Source organism: Salvelinus fontinalis, chromosome 34, assembly GCF_029448725.1.
Source record: "Salvelinus fontinalis isolate EN_2023a chromosome 34, ASM2944872v1, whole genome shotgun sequence".
Lineage (NCBI taxonomy): Eukaryota > Metazoa > Chordata > Actinopteri > Salmoniformes > Salmonidae > Salvelinus > Salvelinus fontinalis.
The window spans coordinates 6,376,036-6,403,126 of record NC_074698.1 but is presented as its reverse complement, the minus strand read 5'-3'; the positions used below and the strand labels follow the sequence as shown (position 1 = coordinate 6,403,126).

At 44.5% G+C, this 27,091-nt stretch overlaps 1 protein-coding gene across 1 annotated transcript in view; it reads right to left on the bottom strand.

The window, feature by feature from the left end:
• The window catches only part of LOC129832942 (sterile alpha motif domain-containing protein 14-like), a 31,889-nt gene extending 4,798 nt beyond the window's left edge, over positions 1-27,091 (bottom strand). Inside the window, exons 1-9 of the mRNA XM_055897088.1 lie at positions 26,594-27,091; positions 19,755-19,807; positions 13,283-13,440; positions 10,728-11,061; positions 10,263-10,362; positions 10,074-10,142; positions 9,769-9,925; positions 5,902-6,030; positions 2,014-2,169 (exon numbers count right to left, since the gene is read on the bottom strand). Coding sequence (XP_055753063.1) covers positions 2,014-2,169; positions 5,902-6,030; positions 9,769-9,925; positions 10,074-10,142; positions 10,263-10,362; positions 10,728-11,061; positions 13,283-13,440; positions 19,755-19,794 — 1,143 coding nt within the window. The 5' untranslated portion in view covers positions 19,795-19,807; positions 26,594-27,091. The remainder of the gene's footprint in view (positions 1-2,013; positions 2,170-5,901; positions 6,031-9,768; positions 9,926-10,073; positions 10,143-10,262; positions 10,363-10,727; positions 11,062-13,282; positions 13,441-19,754; positions 19,808-26,593) is intronic.

Genomic DNA, 27,091 nt, shown 5'->3' with positions numbered 1-27,091 from the left:
CACACAACCCTTGACGTGTAGTTTGGGAGTTATGCCTAGCTAGTACTTACACTGAACAAAAATATAAACGCAACATGTTTCATGAGCTGAAACTAAAGATCCCAGAAATCTTCAATATGCACTAACAAAATAGCTTATTTTCTCAAATTTTGTGCACAAATTTGTTGATATCCCTGTTAAGTGAGCATTTCTGCTTTGGCAAGATAAACCATCCACTTAACAGGTGTGACATACCAAGAAGCTGATTAAACAGCAAAATAATTACACAGGTGCACCTTGTGCTAGGAGAAATAAAAGGCCACTCTAAAATGAGCAGTTTTGTCACACAACACAATGCCACAGATGACTCAAATTGAGGGAGTGTGCAATTGGCATGCTGACTGCAGGAATGTCTACCAGAGCTATTGCATGTTAATGTCTCTACCATAAGCCACTTCCAATGTTGTTTTAGAGAATTTGGCAGTACATCCAACCAGCCTCACAACCGCAGATCACGTGTAACCAAGCCAGCCCAGGACCTCCACATCCGGCTTCTTCACCTGCGGGATCCTCTGAGACCAGCCACCCGGACAGCTGATGAAACTGTGTTAGCAAAACCAAAGAATTTCTACACAAACTGTCAGAAACGTCTCAGGGAAGCTCATGTGCGTGCTCTTCGTCCTCACCAGGGTCTTGACCTGACCGCAGTTCGGTATCGTAACTGACTTCAGTGGGCAAATGCTCACCTATGATGGCCACTGGTACGCTGGAGAAGTGTGCTCATCACGAATTAATACCAGTTTAGACTGTACCGGGCAGATGGCCGACAGTGCGTACGGCGTCATGTGGGCGAGCAGTTTGCGGATGTCAATGTTGTGAACAGACTGCCCCATGATGGCGGTGGGGTTATAGTATGGGCAGGCATAAGCTACGAACAACAAACACAATTGCATTTTATAGATTTTATAGATTTGAATGCACAGAGATACAGTGACGACATCCTGAGGCCCATTGTCATGCCATTCATCCATCGCCATCTCCTCATGTTTCAGGATGATAACTGCCCCATATCGCAAGGATCTGTAAACCATTCCTGCAAGCTGATCATTTCTGGAGTTCTTCCATGGCCTGCATACTCACCAGACATGTCACCCATTGAGCATGTTTGGGATGCTCCGGATCAACGTGTGCGACAGCATGCTTCAGTTCCCGCCAATATCCAGCAGCTTTGCACAGCCATTGAAGAGAAGTCGGACACACATTCCAAAGGCCACAATCAACAGCCTAATCAACTCTATGTGTCTAAGTGTCACGCTACATGAGGTAAATGGTGGTCACACCAGATACGGACTGTCTTTCTGATCCACGTCGTTACCTTTGTTAAGGTATCTGTGACCAACAGATGCATATCTGTATTCAGTCATGTGAAATCCATAGATCGGGGCCTATTGAATTTATTTCAATTGACGGATTTCCTCATATGAACTGTAACTCAGTCAAATCTTTGAAATTGTTGCATGTTGGGTTTATATGTTTGTTCAGTGTAGTTCACAGATGGCATGGAAGGGGTCACTCTCACCAGCAGAGGGCAGTGAGATCATACTTAAAGAGACCATCTGTAAGTTGTTGTAGGTGGGTGTTAAATTAACGTGTTTGTTTTTGACTGGACAGAGTCAGAGATACTCTATGTTTTACTTTGATCCTATATGCACTCACCTCCTCTCATCCCTCTCCTATACCTTATCCTCTAATCTCGCCGTCACCTCTCTTCCGCTTCTCCCCTTTCACCATCTGTTCTCGTCAGCCCACTCATACCCATATGCCCTTCCTCTTTTTTCCTCTCCTCCACTACCATTTTCTCCATCCATCTGCCATCCTTCCTCTCCTCCATCTGCCCTTCTTCCTCGCCTCTCCATTCTCTGACCCTCTCCATCCATTTACCCTCATCTCCTCTGCTCCTTGAACTTATTACCCTTCCTTCTATCCTCCCCACTACTCTCCTCCCTCGTCTCCTTCCCTGAACCATCCTCTCACCTTGAGCTTGGTGCCATCCATCAGGAGGAGCTGCTCCCCGTCGATGTCCCTGGCAGTGAACTCTGAGATGTACTGCTCCATGTTCAACCCCTTCAGCCACTGGCACACCTGCTGGGTGCTCCACGACGACACTAGGCACAGTGGCTCGTCAATAGGCTGAAAGGAAGGTTGCCCAAGATATTCAGTTATTCAGTACAATTGCATTGCTTCAGCTCCCTAATAGGAAAAATAGCTTTTTTTGTGAGGTAGCAGTCTGAAGAGCATGTTCATCTGCCCCCTGGTGGTCATGAATAGCATGAAACAATGTAGCCTTACCCCTCTCCTCAGTGCAGTGACAGAGCTAACGTTCTGCCTTATTACAATCACTGATATGACTATTTAGGTTGCAGTGACAATTACAAAGCTGCCTCTATAGTCTAGACCCCTGTCATGACGTTGCCCTCTTTGGACACATCGAGCACCATCCCCCTATCTCGGCACCATCTCTCTCTGTCTCCTACAACCAGGCTGCTGTGGTCAGAGAGGTCGTAAATTCCTGGAGATTATCTCCTCATGGCCACAGTATAGAGAGAGAGTGAGTTTCATAGAGAGAACAAAGGAATTTCTTCCACCTCACAGAACTGGAGAACCGAACGACATTTATGTTCTGGAGAAGGTATAAAAGATCGGTGAAGAATCCAGCAACGAACTGGTCCATTTGGTACAATTTTGTGAAACTCATGGGAGACATTATACGACAGATAATACGGCCACATTACCATAACGCTGTTAATTCAATAGCCTCAGTTATGAGGCTTACATCTAATTGTTGTATAAGATGAATGAGTGAGGATGATACTGTTTGTGAAATTGTGTAATGTGATTTTGGACTGTTTAATGAAGGAAACTCCAATTCCCTAAAAAGTTTCACTAAGTCATTGGCACGCCCCCAGGGGCACCGACAGGACCTGGCGTCATGAGACAGCCCTTTTCTATGTCCCGAATAAAACCCCACCTGGGTTTTCTAATCACCAGACCGAGCTTACCTCAATTATGAGAGTGCTAAGGGTTGAGACGATTGCTGAATCTTTTAACCATCCCACGTGGTTAAACTCTTAGACTATCGATACCGACAGAATAAGAACAAGTCTTTGATATTAATTGCTAGTCTGCAGCTAGGAATTCGGTATCATTGAACGCGAAGACCGACAACCGCCGAAACATCTATTCTATAACGACATGAATGAATGTCACTCTGAACTATTCATTCTAACCATAACAGAGAGAGAGAGGGCGGACAAACTCTACAACAGAAACAAACTTTTCAACAGAGATCCCGATGACACACTGAGCGTAAATATATATATATTGATTGCAATTATTCCCGAATGAGTGAGCATTCATGTGCAAAGGATTAGCATTTTAATTGTTATAATTATCACTCCATGCCGGTTTAGCCCACTAGGGCACATCCCCCTATCATTTCTTTGTAACCATATCTACTTTGTTTGTTTGTGTGATGCATTTCTGTGAGTACTTAGTTAGTATATAAATGATTTAAGACAATTGATGTATTGATGACTCATAGTGAAGACTGGGTTCGTGCAGATAACCAACAATTTACGACGTTTGGAATGAGACTAACGTGAGGTAAATAATAATTCATTAATTCGAAGACTAATGGATCAGATATTAAAATATCTGAAAGTTATATTAGGAAAATTATAACTTTGTAATCTGAATATTTACCTTGGTGCCCTGACTTTCTAGTTAATTACAGTTACATGATTAATCAGTTTAATCGCGTAATAATAATTACAGAGAATTTTTGATAAAGATAAGTCTTCAGTTTTAATGATGCCAAAGACACGACACCCCCTTGCGTCACACACATGTACGCACCCGCACACAAACAACACTGTTTAACTGATCTAACCCCTAGCCTGGTGGCTAGCATGGTCCTGTCAGGTTGGCTATCTCTGTCTGCCAGGCACTGAGGTGTTCTCAGAGTGTCTCTCCGCCGGCGGTGAAGCACAGGAACAAGTGAAGCGCTGCTAAAATTAACTCAGGGTAATAGAAGAGGATGTAGCCGGCTGAGTGCCAGACGGGCAGGGTTTGCACTTTTGAGACTATTCCATTGGTTCCTTTGCGCCAGACATGCGCCACACAATCAAGTGCAATTAAAGTACTCGAAAGAAAGCAAACACCATCTGTACCCAGGTCTGACGTGCATCCTGCATCCTTCTGTAATGGCAGCTTAAGGAGACGAGAGGGAGAGAGTCATAAACCCCTCTGAAAACCCAATATCCCCTCCAACATGCTGAGCTAAATCAGATGTGGTGGGAGAGAGAGCTAGTTTACCGAAGGTAATTGATTCTCTAATCACTGTGCAGCCGTGTCTGACAGCATCTGGCCAGGGAGTGTTTTTGAGGTCGCAGAGCACTCACCATACTCGAGCGGTGTTCAAATACTCACACTAACCGCACTATTTTGTGACTTGAATGGAGTATGCTTATTAGTCATAGTATGGATTTGGTTAGCATGCCAAAAGTTCCCGGATGTCGTACTAAATTTGCCATAATATGAAGTATACAAGCAGAGGACACTATTTCCGTACTTTAGGGCCCATAGTACAATTCTTCATGAAATGGGCGTGGCTTCACATCGTTTTCAGTTTGAACAAAATTGCGGAAAATATGCAGTTGAAGTACAACGACAGCGGATATACATATTCATTGCTTTAACTAATTATGACAAATGTTGAGCAATGTAATAAAGTAATGACTTTTCAAATAAGTTACCTTACACGTTAGATTGTCTGACAATTTGTTAGCTACGCTGTCCTTACAATTCACATAGTGTATCATTACAGCAGTAACGTTAGTTGGCTACTTATACATCAAACTTGCCAGTATATTAACTGTAGGCTATCTAACTAACTACCCAACGTTTATTGTCTTGATTACTCCATGGACATTCGGGGGCTTTCGTAAATTTGCTCTGGCTATCTGCTCCAATTTCAGAGCACTCTTGTCTAAGAGTTCCAGAATAATGAATTTACGAGGCTCAACACCTGTTGAATATGGCCAGTGTCAGTAAATGTCGGCAAAAAAAGCGTAATTAAATTGTTGCCAGCAACACAGTTACAGTCACCAACGCTCTGGATAACATGAAAACTGCCTAACAAGCTCTGCTAAGGCGAGTAAATTGGTCAGAGTGGTCTCATTTGTGTCTGCAAGTAGCTAGCAAGTTAGCCAATGTTAGCTGGGGAGCATGACTGCCATTGCGTCCAGAGTGCGCTCCGGGAGCGAAACGCTCAGAATTTACAAAACGGACAATCTGACAACGCTCTGAATTTAAGAACACACCCGAAGTCATAAAATGTCTAACTAGTAATTTGTTCTGCTAACTAGCTAGCTAGAGGTTGCATAGCAACAGCATCAACTTCCGGTATACATGCGAAGAGCGAGTATGCTCAACTGAAAGCATACTGTTTTCTTACAGTATACTAAAATGAACTTCTAGTATGTAGTATATACTCATTAAGTATGTAGTATACAATATGTTAGTATGGGTATTTGAACACAGCTTCAGGCTTTAAAAACAACAGGACCACACACTCTACACTCCTACTGTTATGGATTTAAGTGAACTGTTTGGAACTTCAAATTGAATGCAGTGTGTGCTATAGTATAGTGTAAGCTAGTTGCCACCCGTAACCAAGAAGACATAACTACAGGATGTCCAGTTGGGGTTATCTCAGGTAATGGTACACATTTTACTAGAGAAGAATTCAGAGTTTTGTTGGTACGCTATTAGGGATTTGAGAACTGAAATCGAGTTTAGATCCATTTAGTCCTAGGCCGAGAATGCCCACTAGCACCACTACTGCATTAGGAAGCCCTTTACCTCGTCTGAAGACTGGGAGAGGGTCTGGTAGCGTTGTGAGGAGCGGGAGGACGAGTCGGCTGTGGTCCCACTGGAGGCGTGGGGGGGACTACGGGGGGGCGGAGAGAACTCATCACTCAGGGCAGACTCCTGGAGAGGAGAGAAATTATCCAACCATGATAAATTAATACTGTTTTCTCCGCATTGTTTCCAGTATTCTTTGACACATTGGGATTAAGTACAAGTGCACAGTGATATTTTCATTGAGTGTGACCACTGTGGTCAAACAGTATTGGATCGATTGATTTGTACAGTTTAAGATCAATTACATCTGACATTAGAAGGATATTAATGCATTGTTCGTAAACCTTACTTTCAAACAGTTTAAGCTTAGAAAGATCAAATGTTTGGTCACAGCAGTAACACTTTTTTTTTAAATATAGAAACATATTTTGGATTAATTGCCCTCTCAAATGATGCCCCTCCAAACACATATAAATGCACAGACAAACGCAAAATAAAGTCACACAGACACACAGCCCTTTAACGGCCCTTGACAGTCCCCTTGAGAGCCACAGTACAGAGGTCCAAATCTCCAGTGCAGAGGAGGAAGGCAAAGTCATGGGTATCTGCCTCCTCTCCAGACACCAGGCTTATTAGGGCTACGTCCCAAATGGTACTCTGTTAACCTATATAGTGCACTACTTTTGACAGTGGTGAAAAAAGTACCCAATTGTCATACTTGAGAAAAAATAAAAGACACCTTATTAGAAAATGACTCAAGTAAAAGTGAAAGTCACCTAGTAAAATACTACTTGAGCAAAAGTGTAAAAGTATTTGGTATTAAATATACTTATTAATAATCAAAAGTACATGTAATTATAAATCGTTTTTATTTTATTTATGGTTAGCCAGGGGCACACTCCAACACTCAGTCATCATTCACAAACAATGCATTTGTGTCTAGTGAGTCAGTACAGATACCCCAAAAACTACTTAAGTAGTACTTTCAAGTATTTTTACTTAAGTACTTTATACCACTGACTTTTGACCAGGGCCCATAGGGCTCTGTTCAAAAGTAGTGGACTATGTAGGGAATAGGTTGCCATTTGGGACTCATGCTAGAGCTATTATCCCAGCTGGACAGGCACACAGTGGTAGAAATGTAATGGCCCTCTCTGCTTTCAATGGGAAGCTGCAGCTTTAATTGCCTTGCAGAGCGAAGGGCCCCGGCCTCCATGCTGATGACTAAGTGCATCTGGGATGCTTTGCATAGCTACTCCTCACTATTAAACCCCATGGATCTCTGTTCTAAATGGCACTCCAGTCCCTATAAAGTTCACAACTTTTGACCCGTAGTCAAAAGTATTGCACTTTATGGGAAATAAAGGTGCTATTTGGGACAGGCCCATGCTCCCAACATGTTGCTACTGGGGCTTTTAGATGTGTCATGGTGCAGGTGTTAGAGAGTGTAAACACTCTCCCTGCCCCAATATTTGGGAGGGTTTTAACTCAGAATGGATCAAACCAAGTGAAGCTGAGAGGGGTGGATGGGTGTATTCTCCCATAGAGGGCTATATTCATGAACTCACCGAACTGCCATTGGTTGATTCAAAAGTTTAAATGTTTTTTAAAGCATATGTAAACATGGGCATTGGAATATTTATTAGCCACTAAGTGGAAATGTGTTCTGCTACTTTCCTACTTTTGTTAAAAAGTAATCTAGTTGTCTTGACATTGTCGTTGTGGTTAGCTAAAATCATCGCAGTGGTCAAGTCTCCAAGGTGAGTGAATCAACAGCATCGATTGCATCATGGGATTTCTGCATACAACTGCAAATGTGTGCAAAGAGAGCCATCCAACAAGAAATATATGTATTGTAAGGTGTCCTGTGCATGTGCTTACTGGTTATACGTTTTAATGGCAAGGATATGAACAGGCTACACATGAACATATTCGCAGAAAGAATGTCATCATCTGTGGAAGAGCTATAACTCAATATGTAAAATATCATATTTGTTGTGCTGACAACGGCTTATAAAAACATGATCATACAGTATGCTGTATAAAGAGTTTGGCTAACTTTCTATGGATCTAATTTAACTGCACTGTATATAAGTATCTGAATATGTAATATTGTGTAACTCCAGGAAGAGTTTTGATTTATATTTATTTGATTTATAAAGCAATTTGTGCACATAAGCAGAAAAGCCATGAAGCTCAAAGAGGCAGGCATGCTTTTAACTATACGTTTGACAGTGAAATACATTTTTTTAACTTTGTAAAACGGAACACACACCTTGTTTTGTTACATCAACGGTGTGATTGGACGACTATGTATTTCCTACCAGTCCTTTCTGTGCCTCTTAGCTAAACAGCCATTGGCCCACAAGCTTTTGAAATATTATCTATTTCCCTTAGAAATACTTAGGCCTTTGGCAGAGGCTTTAATTAGCTGGTGCAAAGTCAGTGGGAGGCATTCTGGGTATTGAACAGACAACCACTATACGCCTATCTTCTTCCTATAACCCTGTGCCTCAGCTTCTTTGTTCCCTGTATATTAAGCTACGTTTTCCATCCAATAGATGCGCATGCACCTAACCAGGTAAGAGGAAGACAACACCAAAATCCCTCAACGTGGTCAATCGGATCTATCAACTGAAGCGTCTTGCATCGGAGCTATGTTCTTGTTTTAACTCCTGAAGTCATCCGTCGATTTGACGCGAGTATGTGACATTGTGCCGCACAAAAGGCCATCGATTTACCCTCTGTGTAAATGTGGCCGTGCTTGTCGATAAATGTCGAATAGCAGCACCCTCTTGGAGGAAAACTCGCCTTGTTTCCTAATTGGGTTTCAATCCCCTCAGACTCTCCACAGGAGCTGTCACACTATGGGCCGCTTCAGATCAATTATATATATATATATATATCGTGCGTGCGTGCGTGCGTGCGTGCGGGAGAGATGGATGGATAGTGAGGGTGGGAGAGAGATGAAGAGGGGGAGAGAGAGGGAGAGAGGCTTATGAAGGATGACGAACTTGACGATGCTAGTCGCATCTACGCAAGACTGTTTATAGCAGTGTAGCAGTGTTATATCGCTGATGTCTGCTTCTCTCATCTGTTGACCGTTTTCATTTGATGTGCATTTGAAGCTCAGACCCAGTGGGAGAAAGTTTTCACCTTCTTGGCAATTCATTTGAAAAGATTTGTTAAAAGCATTTGGCATATCTCCAAGGGTAACAGCAGCATCCTTTTCTCGGTTATTTAAACTGTGGAATGTATAGACGGGTTGGTTGTTTAGCAACGAAACCGACGCATGCACAACTACAGTGTGGGGAAAAACAGGTGTTGGCCTAGATTGTTGACAACATGTAAACTATATTTCGGCTCCAATGTTTCTTGAAAACATAAATACAGTTACACAATGAGCACTTATCTCTCAAATACATCATTACAGTTGTTGGTTAGCTAGCTATCTAGCAATTTTTCCCCCATTTTAGCATAGAGGTGACAGTCAAAACATCTCAAAACAAGAGATGGTATCAAGAACAAGTTTAAACAAGCTGAAACGAGCCACTTACGATTCACCACATGACAGTTTCTTGTCATTGTTGCTAGCTATCTGGCCATCCAGAACCATAACAACACACGGCCTTCTGTCCATTTGAAGCGCGCGCATCATTGTCGTGACGTTGTCAGACGTGGCAGAAATCTCAATGACAGACATGAAATGAAGACTAGCCTATATGCTAATGCTAACATAAACACAGGAGGCCTCTGATAATGATAAAAACACAAAGTGGACAATGGTAGTAGTAACGCAATAGTGCAGTCTGACCCAAATATGGTATCTGGATGTGTCTATATCTTATTGTGGATGTGAGTTACCTGAGAGTTGGACTTGCGAGGGCTGCAGTCCTGTGAGACCAGTTTGGGGGAGCAGGGCGGGGTTGCCCCGGAGGACACAGAGCCCCTGGCGCTGTCAGTGAACCAGGAGAAAGGCACGAACGAGCCAGAGGACCTGGACGGGCTCTCAGATGACTCCCTGTGCAGTGAAAGAGAGATATTCAATATGCTAACTGAAAGAGACAAAATTATGCCTCTCATGTGCTAACTAGGTCTAATAGAGCCAACATTTTGCCTCCTGTATTGAAACAGAGGGACAGAGCCAAAATGGCTTCCCATGGACTCACCGGCTTCCCATTGACAGTCTGTTTGACTTGTCTTTTCTGACTCTCACATAGGAGCGTCTCAATGTGACCCTTCAGAAGAACAAAAAAACAGTGGGTTAAAATCAACGGAAAGCACCAGTTTTGAAACTGACCAATTTACAAAGTGTTTACAATGTAAACAGTTTAAATGTCTCAATATTGAGCACTTACCCCAGGTCCAAGAACCTCCTCTTTGTCTTCTTGTCGAAGATAAGGCTGTTGTTGCCGGGGTCGGCCGGGCTGGTGTCTCGACTGTTTTCTGAAACTAACACTGAAAAACAATGAAAACTGGCAATTGGCACATTAATGATTAGACAAAGCATTTTTTGATACATTAACTCACTATTACCAACATGTTGGTGTGGCCTTAATGGTATGGCAGTAATGGTGGTTGTGTATCAATACATTTATGGCTTAGCCAATAATCCACTTAATTGCTGTGTGTGTGTGTGTGTGTGTGTGTGTGTGTGTGTGTGTGTGTGTGTGTGTGTGTGTGTGTGTGTGTGTGTTTTGCCTCTTTAGGCGTAATATACCATAGTTAATATCACAGGGCATTTCATTCTTAGTGTGGGGATTTGGACTGTAATAACCATGATGAGGATTTTCTTGCCCAATGCGGATGGCTGCCTCTCTTACCCTCACTGTCTGGGCGTCGTGCCCGTCGAATGTAAACAGGTGAGCAGTCCGAACTGGGACACGACTTGGAGGGAGAGCTGTTGGGCGTGGTCACCAGGGCCTCCTGAGACGTGGCATTTGTCAGCTGGCGGTACCGCCCCCGAGGGGCTAGCGACCCGGTCCCGCCCTCCTCCGGGGAGCGCCGTAAGGAGGAGGTGTCGAAGGAGAAGACGGGGCTCCGTAAGGTGGGACAAGGGGAGGACGAGGAGAGGAGCGAATCAGGCGAAGGGGAGGAGCCTCCTCGCAGGGTGGAGTGGAGGGGGGAACGGACGGAGTGCAATGGGCTGTCCAGACACTATGGCACAAAGATTCAGAAACACCACAACATGTTTATATGTGAACTGACTGAGACAAACAATAAGCACACCCACCCAGACACACACACACACACACACACACACACACACACACACACACACACACACACACACACAAGCATGCGCTTACATATATATAAATACATGCACGCACCCACTCATGAACACAATTAGGGACATATGAGTTTGGGTCAATTCCATTCCATCTCCTGTATAGTAAGGAATAATTGGACATGAAATTTGAATGGGAAAATGCTCATAACTGTAGTATGGTACTTTTCAAATTGAGTTCCAGTCCAATGAAATGCCTGACTGTGCTGGAATGCAATTTGAATTGACCCCAACTCTAGTGAGAGAAAATACTCAAAATGACCAAACAACAGATATGAAGAGAGCGAGACACACTCTCCAATGCCCTCCAAAATAGCCTAGGCCATGGAGACATTCTCTCTTCTGATAATCTCCGTATCATCTGAACGAAGTTCTAGGACTAAGAAACAGAATTCATATGGATGGTTGCACGGTCTTTGACCATCTACAACTAAATGGGTTTGAATCTAAAGAATTCAACCATAAAATCGGATTGTCAAGTGAAGCAGTGAAACATGATTCAATGCCTGATCGAGTCAAGTTTTGTTTATCAACCAATCAGGATCTACTCACGAGTGTAGGCATGTACAGCGCTGTTAGTTATACAGCTCTAGTTGCTTAGCTACATGTGTGCAGTATTATGGTATATTGACCACATGAAATGCGTAATAAATACCTAAAGACTCCCTTGGAGCTGTCTATACAAAGATATCCATCTATACAAATCACATCAAATCTTACTGGTCACATACACATGGTTAGCAGATGTTAATGCGAGTGTGGCGAAATGCTTGTGCTTCTAGTTCCGACAGTGCAGTAATATCTAACAAGTAATCTAACAATTCCCAACAACTACCTTTTACACACAAATCTAAAGGGATGGAATAATAATATGTACATATAAATATATGGATGAGTGATGGCCGAGCAGCATAGGCAAGGTGCAATAGATGGTATAAGGTACAGTATATACATATGAGATGAGTAATGTAAGATATGTTAACATTATTAAAGTGACTAGTGATCCATTTATTAAAGTGGCCAGTGATTTGAGTCTATGTAGGCAGCAGCCTCTCTGAGTTAGTGATTGCTGTTAAGCAGTCTGATGGCCTTGAGATAGAAGCTGTTTTTCAGTCTTGAGGGTTGAGGGTTGAGGGAGGGTTGGGGGAGGTGCAGTTTCTGTACCAGGCGGTGATACAGCCCAACAGGATGCTCTCGATTGTGCATCTGTAAAAGTTTGTGAGGGTTTTAGGTGACAAGCCATATTTCTTCAGCCTCCTGAAGTTGAATAGGCGCAACTTGACCACAGTCTGTGTGGGTGGACCATTTCAGTTTGTCTGTGATATGTACTCCGAGGACCTTGAAACTTTCTACCTTCTCCACTACTGTCCCTTCGATGTGGATAGGGGGGGTGCTCCCCATGCAGTTTCCTGAAGTCCACGATCATCTCCTTTGTTTTGTTGACGTTGAGGGAGAGGTTGTTTTCCAGACACCACACTCCAAGTGCCCTCACCTCCTCCATGTAGACTGTCTCGTCGTTGTTGGTAATCAAGCCCACTACTGTTGTGTCGTCTGCAAACTTGATGATTGAGTTGGAGGCGCGCATGGCCACGCAGTCATGGGTGAACAGGGAGTACAGAAGGGGGCTGAGCACGCACCCTTGTGGGGCTGAGCACACACCCTTGTGGGGCCCCAGCGTTGAGGGTCAGCGAAGTGGAGATGTTGTTTCCTACCTACACCACCTGAGGACAGACGGTCAGAAAGTCCAGGACCCAATTGCACAGGGCGGGGTTGAGACCCAGGTGGTGAAGGTAGGAAACAACATCTCCACTTCGGGGGTTGGGGCGCAGTCCTTGTTAGCGGGTCGTGACGGTGACACTGTATTATCCTCAAAGCGGGCAAAGAAGGTGTTTAGTTTGTCTGGAAGCGAGACGTCTGTGTCCGTGACGTGACTGGTTTTCTTTTTGTATTACCAAGGCAAGGCCCTTGCCTTTTGTTATCACATGCTACAAGGTCATCATCAGACTACAAAGGAATGTGTATGTGGGTGTGCCTGTCCCTTTGAAAGTCCATGTCATCGATTGATTGGCTCTCACGCCTGTCACTCACCTTCCTCTCAAGACTGTCATCTCCCTCTGTGGAGCTGACGCTGTCTCGGAAGCGAGAGCGAGAGGGGCGGTGCCTCCTGGCTTTGACGGACAGCTGGGCACGCCCCTTCTGTATGCTGTTGTCCAGCAGCTCTGTCTCTGGGATGGCCTCGTTCAGGTCTGAAAGTAGAACGCAGAGAAAATTACGAAATTCACAGAGAAAAGCTCAAATAAGTACTGGAGACAGATTTCAGAAGTGCTTTTTACAGATCCATGCATAATGTGTTACAAGGAAAGCCCAGACCTAAACATTAGACTACAGCTATTTTTATATATTCCTTTCACCTGGGACCTAGAAAGATAAACTACTGGGCAAAAGCTAAATCCATGCATGTAAAAAAGAAATCCTCTAATGTCTGTGTTACGAGAAGGTTCAAGATGAGATTACAACCACCATACCACCTTTGCATGTCACACTGAGGAGTTTAATTGATCAGGTGAAATGTGTTTCTGATCCTCCTCCTGCTCAAACATCCTCTATCTGTGGTGAACCCAGAGGAATGATCCTTTTGCCTTCAACCCCCTGACCCCAATCTGAGAGCCCTTCAGCGTTTCCATCAATTATCTCTCCCGCCCCTCCCCTCATTCCTCCATCCTTCACTCCATTCATCCAGCCCCCAAATACATGACAATGAATCTATTTAATCACATTGGGCGTTCTCCTGTTACTGAGTCCGCAGAGGATTGTGGGGGATGAACATTGACCTACCTAAAAACATGTTTTCACTTTATTATGAGGTATTGTGTGTAGATGGGTGAGATTTTTAAATTTTTTATTCTAGCCGTAACCCAACAAAATGTGGAATAAGTCAAGGGGTTTGAATACTTTCTGGAGGCACTGTATCGATCCACAAACACAGTGACTCTAACCCTCGACTAAACATTAGCTTTTTACTTGGGAAGCATTGACACTGTCGTAGGGATTCATGTATTACAATTACCTAATCAAACATGTATGAAAGTCAAAGCCCCGGACAGAATTCAATTGATCTATTACTTGTGAGAAATATGTATTTTTTTTCTTTTTTTAAACATATGTAATTCAATTGTATTAGTGTTTTTTATTCTTCCCATCTCCCTCTTCAGGAACAGGTGCATCAGTACAGTGATGGAGACACACAGAGGGGCCAGATTTGAGTGAGTCAACAGCTAAGTATTCTTGTTACTGTTGTTGTTTCAGAATGGAGGCCAGTGATGATTCATTGCCGGCCACGCTGCAGTGAAAGTGCCAACTAACAGGATTCATCCGATACCCCTCTCTCACCATGCTGACGCTCAGATCTCATCACAGACTGTACTGCACAGACTGCTTCTACACCAGAGGATCTAACACCAGCCGAGACAGACTAAAAATAAGATACAACGGAGGAAAGTGGTGGGACCTTTCGTCAGCTGTGAACAACACAATATCACTGAAGTTCTCTTCTCTGGTGCTCACTGCAGTCATTCAGGTTTGGGACAGATTTTTGAAATATATAGTATATAGTAATTATTATCTTGTCCTGGACAATATTGGGCTAAATAGCTGAGAATCTATTTTCAAAGGATCCCACCACCGACACCAAAAGTAATATAACTCGGGGGGGGGGGGAAAATAAGCGAGAAAAATCCAAGAAGAGAGAGAGAAAATATGACTCAAGTCTTTGCGAGTTGTGTGAGAATTAAGAGGAAATCTAAAGTTCGACTCATATTTCTTGACGTGCATATCCTATTCCCTCTCTCCCGTGGCTGAGTGCTCACTCTAATGTAATTGGTCTTTAGTCATGTAAAAAATGCCCAGGCAGCACACTGTCCATGCAGGCTCTCAGCGGGGTTCAGAGACACAGGGATAATGATAAGGAAGGGAGTGTTGATGAACACACTCGGACACCAAGGACATGAGGTGCAATGAAGTGTATTAAAAAAAAATCTATTTAATCTCCTTAACAACACAAATGCGACCGATTTATCTACAACTCATTTAAATACATTGTTTTAGAACAGTTTTTTTTAAATATTCAGTCAGAATGTGAGTCAGAATGTGAGGGAAGGTTTCCCTGAACTGAATGAGTCAGAATGTGATGAGTCAGAATGTGAGGGAAGGTTTCCCTGAACTGAATGAGTCAGAATGTGAGGGAAGGTTTCCCTGAACTGAATTGTGGTGCAGACAACTCCTACTGTTTTTCCATTGAATGCAGACAAACAATTTAAAACAGCATTTCAGTTAATGGTCATTGCACTAAAACAAACATCTAGAATGACTCTTCAGGTAAACCTTATGCGCTATCGGATTATGCATATGACTCATAGCATTGGCAATAACAAATTGTTATATCGCCATTGGCATGTCACTTCTGAACAGTCTGAGTAAAAAGGCAGGTGTGGCAGATCACACTAAATTACCAGAGATCCATTCTCATCTAAGAAAAGCACAACTAGCTCCAAAATATTGCAGCACTTCCACTGGACTCGGTACAGGTGGACTTGACTGTGGTCGGGCAAATATGGACGCCGCGCTCTCTGTCCTAGCTTATGACAGTGTCTTAACATGTGAGGTTGAATTTGAAAATGAAAGTATAAATGTCTATATGACTCACCATGACTACATTCAGTGGCTGCGTCCCAAATGGCAGTCTGATCCCTACATTTGCACTACTTTTGACTTGAGCTCTATGGGCCCTAGGGAAGAAGGTGCAATTTGAGGTGCACTCTAAATCAATCTTCGTGCTGCTCAGTGATCCAGTCAAATGGAGGCAGAGTGACATTTTCCATCCATAGTTCTATCATCAGCCTACTGACAAGGAAGTTTGAACCCCCCAACTGACCTTTCGCCCGCTCTGTGCATGTTATGGGCTACATGCTCAGAGATGAAGGGGACCTGTCTCCAATACCTTTTCATGCACCTCACAGGCGATGAAAGGGAACCGCCTTCACTTCAGAAAACACGACTCAACAATAGCCATCTGCTATCTTACAGATTTATTGTATTCGGTCCAAATTAGAAACAGCTTACAGTACAGTACATATCACCAGGAGTTGTAAACGGTTCAGGGAACAGAACTGAAAACCGGAAAGTAGCGCATTTTTCGAGGAACAGAATCAAAACAGGGAAGGAAAGTGATCTATGCTATTCTGGAACAGAACCGTTATTTTAAAAGCATGGGAAGCGGTTAAAAACATTATTTTACGTTCCGGGCATCCATTCGCACAAAAAAACAACGCAACAAAGCTGCTATGCAAAGCCCTCACTCTTATTCTAGTGTCTGCCTGCCTGCTAGCCTACTACTGTTTGATTCAAACATTAGGAAGAGAGATTTTTTGTTAGAGAAGAATGGGATACATTTTTTCAACGGTAGTTAAGGATACTAAATAGTTATCACGTTTCACATTGGATTTATTCACTACAAATGTTTTATTTTAATTCTGGTGTCGCTCTGCACACACAAGCTAGCTAGTTAGCTTTGGTACAACGTTAAACCAACTCTCTGAAGTTCAAAGACATTCAAAGTTCCTTTGTAGAAGCCGCTCCTCCAGAGATATAATTCTGATTATTAGAGGTGACTTTTTTGGGGTTCAAACAAGTTCAGAACTTTATTTTGCTAGTCGGAACAGTGGAACTGAAAAAAATATATACTGGTTCTTGTCACGTGTGCTCCCTCTCCGCCCTCTAGGTCACCAGGATGCTCGTTATGTCGCACACCTGTCACCATCATTACTCGCACCTGCGCGTCGTCAGACACCTGGACTCCATCACTTCCTTGATTGCCTTCCCTGTATGTCACTCCCTTTGGTTCCTTCACCAGGTGTCATTGTTTCTGTTTCATGTCTGTGTGTTGTTCGAGGTTCTTGTTTTGTATTATGTTCCGTTTATTTTATTAAAACACTCACTCCCTGAACTTGCTTCCCGACTCTCTGCGCACATTGTTACAGTTCTGTTATGAACAATAAGGGAAAATAAATCGGTTCCAACCCCTGCATGTCACACATCTCTCCAGAAATAGAATTGAGCACAGAAGTGAATTGCTCTAGTAGTGTAGCCGAGTGGTAACGTCCTTGCACAGCAGGCTACAACTTAAGCAGCACTCAAAGCTAATTTGTCTAAATAGACACCACTGGGTCTAGCTTGGGCTATCGAATCCAAAACCACAACACTCCAACTCAGTGTGGTAGAGTGTAAGGTTCATTAAATTCAATTTTACGCAATCTGGGGGTGAATGGAATTGAGTGCTTTGCCGTTTCGGATTGGTGCTGTTCCTCAAGCTGGTTAGGTGGTGGGGGTTGAGGTAAAGCTAGCAATCAATGCTACGGCTACAGCAACAGCAGAGGGAGTTCCCTGTGGGATGCAGGCCAACCAAAACACTGATAATCATCCATACTACAGGCCCCTGATTCAGCCCTAAAACAGGTCATTTTCTATCTCCGTGGGAACGGAGCTAGGTTGGAGTGTGATACATGCTCTGTTTACAGTTGTACATTTTGGTTTAGCTCCCTGAGTGGTAATGTAAAGGCTGGTTTGCTATATGATACATGCTTTGTATCGGGAAGCAAGGTTTGGTTCAGTATAACTGAAGCCTTAAACAAGCTTTGTATAAAGAATATCAGCGCAAGGTTTGAGTGGATATGGATTCTCAGCCTATGAGATTGAACTGTATGGCGTTAGGTTGGGTTCAGTGTGTTACGGGCTGTGTGCTACCAGAGCAGTGTGACTGCTAGTTCAGTATGACATTGTCTTTGTGGTTCATTGGATGAGCTGTGTATTGGCTGGCTCCATGGTTCAGTATTAGGATGTACACAGCCAGTAATGAAGGCAGACAGGCCGAACTGCCGCAGAGGGAAACTGTTCCGCTCGCCCCCCGCTCGCCTACGTTCTCTACCGCGTTTCTACTGAGCGAGTCAAAGGTGACCAAGCACAGCGACCCCAAAGACAACAGACAACAACCGCAACAAGCTATTTTACCGGATGAATCCCTCACATTTAAAAGACTGCATTTCTTGGCTCCAGTATATCAACCCTCCTGTTCACAACATTATACGAGACTACAAGGAGGAGTAAAACGGGGTGAAGGAGGATGGTGAACTGAGAGGCCCAGAATCACCTCTCTATTCTGTTTCCTTTCTGTTTCCATTCTGTTACCCCCTGCGGTGCACATTATCCCCCTGCCCTTATTAGACCTAGTCTCTGTGCTAAGAGGCACCATTAAATATTGACCAAACCAAGCCACACCCCCTTCTCATCCCCCATAAGCCACCATCCCACCCCTTATTGGATTCTACACAGACCATACAGTGCATAGAGTAGGTGGGAGAAAGATATACTACAACCCACCCCCATTATAGGTATACAGAGCGCACTACCCCCGACTCTATATTTCCCTGTGGGCCTTTCTGGAGTGGTATGAAGGTCAATCTCACAGGCGCATCACTAGAGGAAAGCGGGGGTGGGTGTGTACAGTATATTAAGAAAACAGCAGAGAGCTGGCGAAGCAAACAAGATATGGGCAGTTCAAAAATGTCTATTAGTGTCGCCCACCGCCAACATTTCGAGACTGTCAGGCTAATCCACTGGCTGTTTCGTTTTGTCTAATTTAGTGACTGAATATCTGAAAGATGTGCTGTGGAGACACACACACACATAACATGCAAACACACTCTAAATATACCTCACATCCGAGGCAGCGAATGACGGGCAGGTAGATGCCCGTTTCAATGTTAGCCAAGTGAATCCATAATACCGTTGCAATTTCTGGTTTTCAGAGGAGTTGAGCAGATTTGGGGCGTCTGGGCCAATAAGACAGTGTCAGAGGGGTAGAGGGGGGCAGGGGGGCAGGTATGCACTAGTCGGCACATTGGGGAATTGGACCCGACACCGCTGAGACCCAAAGGGCTGAGTCCACACAAAGGGTGATGTTCCACATTAGTGCTGGGGTGTCTTATTCAGGGAGAGAGAGGTGACCTGGGAGCTGTTCCAAAGGGGAATAGGGAGTATTTATAGGACTCTGACTGAGAGGTAGCTTGGTCACTGCTGGTTACAACGTTATACACAAAAGGTGCTGTGATGTAGAAGTCTGAGTCATAGCCTCTTTAGGAATTGATTTTCTTAAAATAGGACATGGAGTGTTCGTGTGTGTGTATGTCTGCATGCATGTGTAGCCTGACTAGACCGCCCTTTCGGCTGAGAAGGGCAGTCATGAGATTTCATAGCATAGGCCTTCCCACGTATCATTACAATAACAGACCCCCTCATGTTCCACAGATTTCCCTGACCCACGGAATTCAGAAAGTTATAGGACCAGCGCACAGCACACACAGCTTACGTCAGACACACACCACGTCTGTGTGCCTCATATTGTGTATCTTTCTTTGATATACACACAAACTTCGTTCGTGTGTCACACGTACAACGCTCATTAAATGTGCGAGACAAAACACACACTCAGAGAGAGAGAAACACTCACCAAAAACATTTTCTGTCTCCTCCAGCTGTGTGGCAGACATGGCGCAATGGGCACTGTGAAGAGAGAAAGAGAACGAGAGAGAAAGGGGGATAGAATTCTAGATTAGGTACTGTAGAAACATAAACATAACAGACTACAGTGCAGAGAGCGAGAGAGACAGAGCGCAATGTGTCGATGCATTTATGTATATCGACAAGTTTAGTCGGCCTGCAGCCCTTAGCTTAGCTTCACCACCCCATCATCTAACAAGCCTCCTCGTCTCGTCTGCTACAATGCTTAGCCCCGTGGCTGTTTCTCCCTGGAAGAACCCTCAAGGAAATCACATTAGGAATTCACCAGAAAATGAGCAGCGACCCTCCCCCCCCCCCCCCCCCCCCCCCCCGCCCCATTTCTACTCACTCACACGCACATAACAACACACTCATGCGCTAATGGGCACGTCTGCCCGGGAGCATAGTCATCAGGGTGATTGATCCCGAGTGCTCAGCTGATCATCACACTGCTGACCCATTTCCCTGCTAGCCAGGTAATTAAACATGACGCTCAAGCAGAAAGAATGGAGGGATGGAGAGGTGAGAGGAGAGCAAAAACACACACAGGGGATTCCACACCTTCCTAAAGAAATGGCTGCATGATAAAGATGGACGATGTGTGTATTTGGGCTGGAAAGGGGTTCATGCATTACATCTCAAATGGAGAGTGTTACACTGTAGTATAAAGTATGGATATTTTAGTGGATCAAATGTGAAATATATATCTTAGACTTAACTCCACAAACAAAACGCATAGAACATCCAGGATCAAATGAAGATAAATAAGGTTGTGGTAAGATTGTTGCAAATGGAGATGATTAAAGTTGCCCCGAGCTAGCTTGGGTTGTCCTGCGAATCACCCAATCTTGTGCCCGTTAACCCCCCTATCTTATCTGTGAACTCCAATCGACACTCTGGACAGTATCCTTTAGGTCTATTCTACCTTATCAGAAAACGCCAATGGATGGTAGCTCTGTGCTGTAATGGATGCTTGGGGAACACAGTTCTGGTCATTATATAGCTACAGTAACAGTTGTAAGCGTTGGACAGAGTAGTCTGTGAGAACAGTGGCCGATTACTATTATTTAAAACATAGCTGGGCTTTTGTTTTTCTCTTCAAAATCCACTTCTACCAGAACTGGCCTGGGGGTTAATCCAGCCAATAATACACTTACTGCATTAGAATTTGGAACAAACATCACAATCTGTGATTAACTGCCTCAAGACACTTCATTCTTCGCATTCAAAAATTCTGCACAACTTCAGACAAAGAAAGTATTATCCAAAAGTGCAGCTTCATCATGAATGACGCACCCTCAGTTTGTAGATATTCAGTTACTCATTGAATATGTGACACCAGATAGCTCCATGCTCCTATCATTTGCCACATGAAAGCCAAGAAACCCCTTGGTTCCACCTGTGCAGTCTTAGAGCCATGGTCAAAATGGCTAGAAACGGTGACCATTTAATAGTAATGGACAGCCAGTCATTTAAATCAATGATCATCAGAGAGGAAGGAGATGAGGAAAGGAGACCATTTGATAGAAATGGGACTCAGCCTAAATCTCCCCTGGTTTGTAGATGGAGAAGCCACTAACAGTGTGCTGACTGCACCAGCCCAGAGGGGAAGAGGGGAGGTGAGTGGGCAGGGGCCCATGAGAGAGAGGCCATCTGCTGCCTACTGCCCGTGGCCCTGTAGCCCTGGCAGGACACAGCAGCATGGTTAGCGCAACACAGGAATATGTGTGTGTGGGAGGGGGGTGAATGCTCTCTGTGCATGCATGCGTGCATGTAGCTGTGAGTCCCGGTAAGAGACAGAAAACATATGGAATGCTAAGATAAGTCCTGTATTTGAAAAGACAGACATCAATAAACAAACAAAAAGGGCAAGAAAAACATGTACACTAGTGGGATGAAAACATCAATGTTAGCTTAATGAAGGAATCATTTACAAGTCAAAAAGGTTTGGACACACCTACTCATTCAAGGGTTTTTCTTTAGTTTTACTATTTTCTACATTGTAGAATAATAGTGAAGACATCAACACCATGAAATATATTTTATATTTGAGATTCTTCAAAGTAGCCCCTCTTTGCCTTGATGACAGCTTTGCATTCTCTCAACCAGCTTCATGAGGTCGTCACCTGGAATGCATTTCAAATCAACAGGTGTGCCTTGTTTAAAGTTCATTTGTGGAATTTCTTTCCTTCTTCACGAGTTTGAGCCAGTCAGTTGTGTTGTGACAAGGTAGGGGTTGTATACAGAAGATAGCCGTATTTTGTAAAAGACCAAGTCCATATTATGGCAAGAACAGCTAGAATAATCAAAGCGAAATGAGAGTCCATCATTACTTTAAGACATGTAGGTCAGTCTACCTGGAAAATGTCAAGAACTTTGAAAGTTTCTTCAAGCGCACAGGAAAGGAAGACAGAGAGTTAACTCTGCTGCAGAGGATAAGTTCATTAGAGTTACCAGCCTCCGGAATTACAGCCCAAATAAATGCTTCACAGAGTTCAAGTAGCAAACACATCAACATCAACTGTTCAGAGGAGACTGTGTGAATCAGGCCTTCATGGTCGAATTGCTGCAAAGAAACCACTACTAAAGCACTTGTGCCAAGAAACATGAGCAATGGTCATTAGACCGGGAGAAATCTGTCCTTGGTCTGATGAGTACAAATTTGAGATTATTGGTTCCATTGGGGGGGGAATTCAAGGCACACTTAACCAGCACGGGTACCACAACATTCAGCGATACGTCATCCCATCTGGTTTGCGCTTAGTGGGACTATCATTTGTTTTTCAGCAATGACCCAACACACCTCCAGGCTGTGTAAGGTCTATTTGTAAGAAGGAGAGTGATGAGTGCTGCACCCGACCTCAACCCAATTGAGATGGTTTGGGATGAGTTGGACCGCAGAGTGAAGGAAAAGCAGCCAACCAGTGCTCAGAATATTTGGCTATAGACTGCTGGAAAAGCATTCCAGCTGGTTGAGAGAATGCCAACAGTGTGCAAAGGTGTCATCAAGGCAAAGGGTGGCTATATTGAAGAATCTCAAATATAAAATGTATTTTGATTTGTTTAACACTTTTTTGGTTAGTACATGATTCCATATGTGTTATTGCATAGTTTTGATGTCTTCACTATTATTCTACAATGTAGAAAATAGTACAAATAAAGAAAAACCCTTTACTGAAGACTTATCTCTTCAGTAAGTCATATGATTGAGTGTAGTCTGGCCCAGGAGTGTGAAGGTGAACGGAAAGGCTCTGGAGCAACGAACCGCCCTTGCTGTCTCTGCCTGGCCGGTTCCCCTCTCTCCACTGGGATTCTCTGTCTCTAACCCTATTACAGGGGCTGAGTCACTGGCTTACTGGTGCTCTTTCATGCCGTCCCTAGGAGGGGTGCGTCACTTGAGTGGGTTGAGTTACTGACATGATCTTCCTGTCTAGGTTGGCGCCCCCCCTTGGTTTGTGCTGTGGTGGAGATCTTTGTGGGCTATACTCGGCCTTGTCTCAGGATGGTAAGTTGGTGGTTGAAGATATCCCTCTAGTGGTGTGGGGGCTGTGCTTTGGCAAAGTGGGTGGGGTTATATCCTTCCTGTTTGGCCCTGTCCGGGGGTATCATCGGATGGGGCCACAGTGTCTCCTGACTCCTCCTGTCTCAGCCTCCAGTATTTATGCTGCATTAGTTTATGTGTCGGGGGGCTAGGGTCAGTTGGTTATATCTGGAGTACTTCTCCTGTCTTATCCGGTGTCCTGTGTGAATTTAAGTATGCTCTCTCTAATTCTCTCCTTCTCTCTTTCTTTCTCTCTCTCGGAGGACCTGAGCCCTAGGACCATGCGTCAGGACTACCGGGCATGATGACTCCTTGCTGTCCCCAGTCCACCTGGCCTTGCTGCTGTTCCAGTTTCAACTGTTCTGCCTGCGGCTATGGAACCCTGACCTGTCCACCGGACGTGCTACCTGTCCCAGACCTGCTGTTTTCAACTCTCTAGAGACCGCAGGAGCGGTAGAGATACTCTTAATGATCGGCTATGAAAGACAACTGACATTTACTCCTGATTATTATTTGACCATGCTGGTCATTTATGAACATTTGAACATCTTGGCCATGTTCTCTTATAATCTCCACCCGGCACAGCCAGAAGAGGACTGGCCACCCCTCATAGCCTGGTTCCTCTCTAGGTTTCTTCCTAGGTTTTGGCCTTTCTAGGGAGTTTTTCCTTGCCACCGTGCTTCTACACCTGCATTGCTTGCTGTTTGGGGTTTTAGGCTGGATTTCTGTACAGCACTTCGAGATATTAGCTGATGTACGAAGGGCTATATAAAATAAACTTGCTTTGATTTGAATGAGTAGGTGTGTCCAAACTTCTGACTGGTACTGTACGTCCTAAGAGCTTTTTATTGTATGAGTCATCCATTCGATAACCTCTTCTAGTCAGAACTGTGCATCAAAGTTAGTGTATCAATCCATCCTGTTGTTGTGGAGAGGGGGAGCGGAGAGGGACATAAACAGAGATTCCTGACAGTGCAGGGTATTGCAGTACACGTAGAGGAAACGCCCTGAGATAGAGCTGTGTGTGTGGCAGACACAACAGTCAGAGACAGCGAGAGCGAGAGCGAGAGCGAGAGCGAGAGCGAGAGCGAGAGCGAGAGCGAGAGCGAGAGCTGTCTGTAGTGTAGTGCAGCAGATGACTGAGATGAGGAGAACAACATCCTCCATAAACCAACTAGCTAGTGAGCCGTAGCAGTGCAGACAACAGATGATTGAATAGTAGGACGTGCCGTACTGATGGTTTAAAGGGATACAAACTGCATCTGACTCTAGGGAAGGAAATAAATGCTTATTTGCCAAAATCCTGAAGTCCACCTTTAAAAGTGAAATATACTTCATATGCACTCTGCTCATAATACGTGATTTTGGTTCTCACTAATCACGTCGCGTGGTTTGTTTGGGAAAAATAATGTCATTGCCTTCCCTCCCTGGCGGGATGTCTGAGGGAATCTCATCGTATTAGCAGCAGAATTGAGTCTCGCTGGGCAGACATTGCCCCACTCTGATGGTATGTGGAAAAGGAGTGGGGGCTAACAGTCGATTCTGGGGGATGTAATTTAGGCAGCGCACACGCCTAAACCCAACCCCCACTTCCCTCTCATGACCCCATATTCCAGCAAATCTATGGGGTGGCCTCTTCGCAAAACATGCATGAGATGTGGACAGGACATAGATTGCCACATACACAGATATAGAGATACATGCTCTCACACACTCAGCACACACAGCACGCGTTCATACCCTGGTCCCAAGACTGAGCGTCCCACCATGGATCACTTACAGGGACATAAAACTAGGGAGAGGAGAGAATGAGTGTGGAGGCAATATACAGTGTCTGCCTCCAGGGACTGGTCTCAATATATATGACAAACGGGGTTTAAGTGCGAACACACACACTAAACCTTGATGATAAAGAAATCACAAGACAGAAGATATCAACGATAATGGCCTTACGAACACACACACACACACACACACACACTTTAACACTGTGTGTTATAACGATAATGAGAACAGCCAGCTTCTCAGAGGTTCGATAAAGCAGTACAACCAGTTACCCACTTGAGGAGTCAACGGTGTCAGAGAAGGTAGGGATGATGGATGAAGGGAGGGGCAGGAAATATGGCCTAATCACTTCCTGCAGACAGAGACAGGTTTAGGGGTGGAGTGATGGCCATGGGGCCAGACAGTTGGAGGAACGTGGCCTATTACAAAAGCTCAGTCCTAGACAACTTCATGTTCCATTATACACTGTCCCCAACTACTACACAACTACCTTATGTTGAGTCCAAGCTGGCTCCCTATGTTTACATTGCTTCACTTCCTTGTAACCTTTTCCATGATAACAGAAAAGTGAGAGAATAGGATATAACTCCATTATATTTCTCTAACCAATTGAGTCCGCACAGGTCAGTGCCCATGAAGGAAAGGAAACTAGGAAAGGAAGACATTTCAGACCGCAACGACTCGGTCCTACGGGGTGTTATGGTTTATAAGGATGCCGTGTCCCATCTGTGTGTTCACGTGTTAGGAACAACACAAACAAACCCTGGGGGAAGACAGACACTCACGTGGCGGCGAGAGAGAGACAGAAGGACGAGGACCATGGAGAGATGGAGAAAGAGAGAGAAAGAAAAGGAGGAGAGGGGAGAGGGAAAGAGAGATGGAGAGGCAGATATTTCGAAAGGTACAGATACCCGGAAGAAAAATAAAACGCATAGAACACATGAATCTTCTACATTTTAGAGTTAAAATATCTCACTTTCAGAGGATTGCTAAACGTTGCAACAGACTTCAGGAGGGTATATACCTCAGGAGAAATCAAACGAGGGGAGTGAAGGAAAACAGTGAACAGTAGCTTTAATAGCCTGACAACAACCCAGACAGAACTACATGGGTCAATGCAGCTGAATACCTAATAAGCTCTCTATTCAGTCAGGGTGAGGATGGCTTGGCGTAAATGACCGCACCAAACGAGACAAACACATCCCAAAGCAAGCACAGCTTGTTCCCAAAAGAGGGGGTTTGTTTCCAACAACAAAAAGCATTGTCGGAGGATAGGGCTGGCAGGCTCAGAGAGGGAGAGGGAGAGAGAGAGGAGCGAGAGATGGAGAGTGGACAGAGATGATAAGAGATAGGCAGAAACAGAGATAAGAGCAGAGAAGGGCGGAGAGAGGAAAAGACTAGAAAACAAGATCTAAAATCGAGACAAGGTAAACAGTCCGGGCGGTAAAGGCAGTGCAGCTCACCTTTAAAACGCGTTCCCCTTAGGTTGGCACTCAGCCGACATGGCAGACTGGCATTAGCCCTCGACTCCCCTGGCAGCACGGCAGGCCCGACTGCGTATCCCGGGTAACGGCAGCAGCGTTGGAAGAGACAGAACAGTATGTATCCACTGGGCAAAGGCTGGCTGGCTGGCTGCTTCCTCCTGCACAACCCAGCACTACAGTGCTCTGCTCCTCCACAGAGCACCGTCAAGGACAGCCGAGAGAGAGAGGGAGGAGGGTGGGTAAGAGAGAGAGAGAGAGGGAAGGGAGAGAGAAGCGGGAGTGGATGAGAGTGTCTAAGGTAGAGAGAAAGGAAAGAGAGAGGGATGGGGTAGAGAGAGAGAGGGACAGGAGAAAAATCAAGAGAGAATGAGAGAGAGGCAGGCTGAGGTAGGCACACACTCAAGCACAGCTGTCTGGTATGATGGAGACGGCAGCGCTCTGAAGCAGGTCCTGGTGATTCAGCCCTGGTGTATGTGT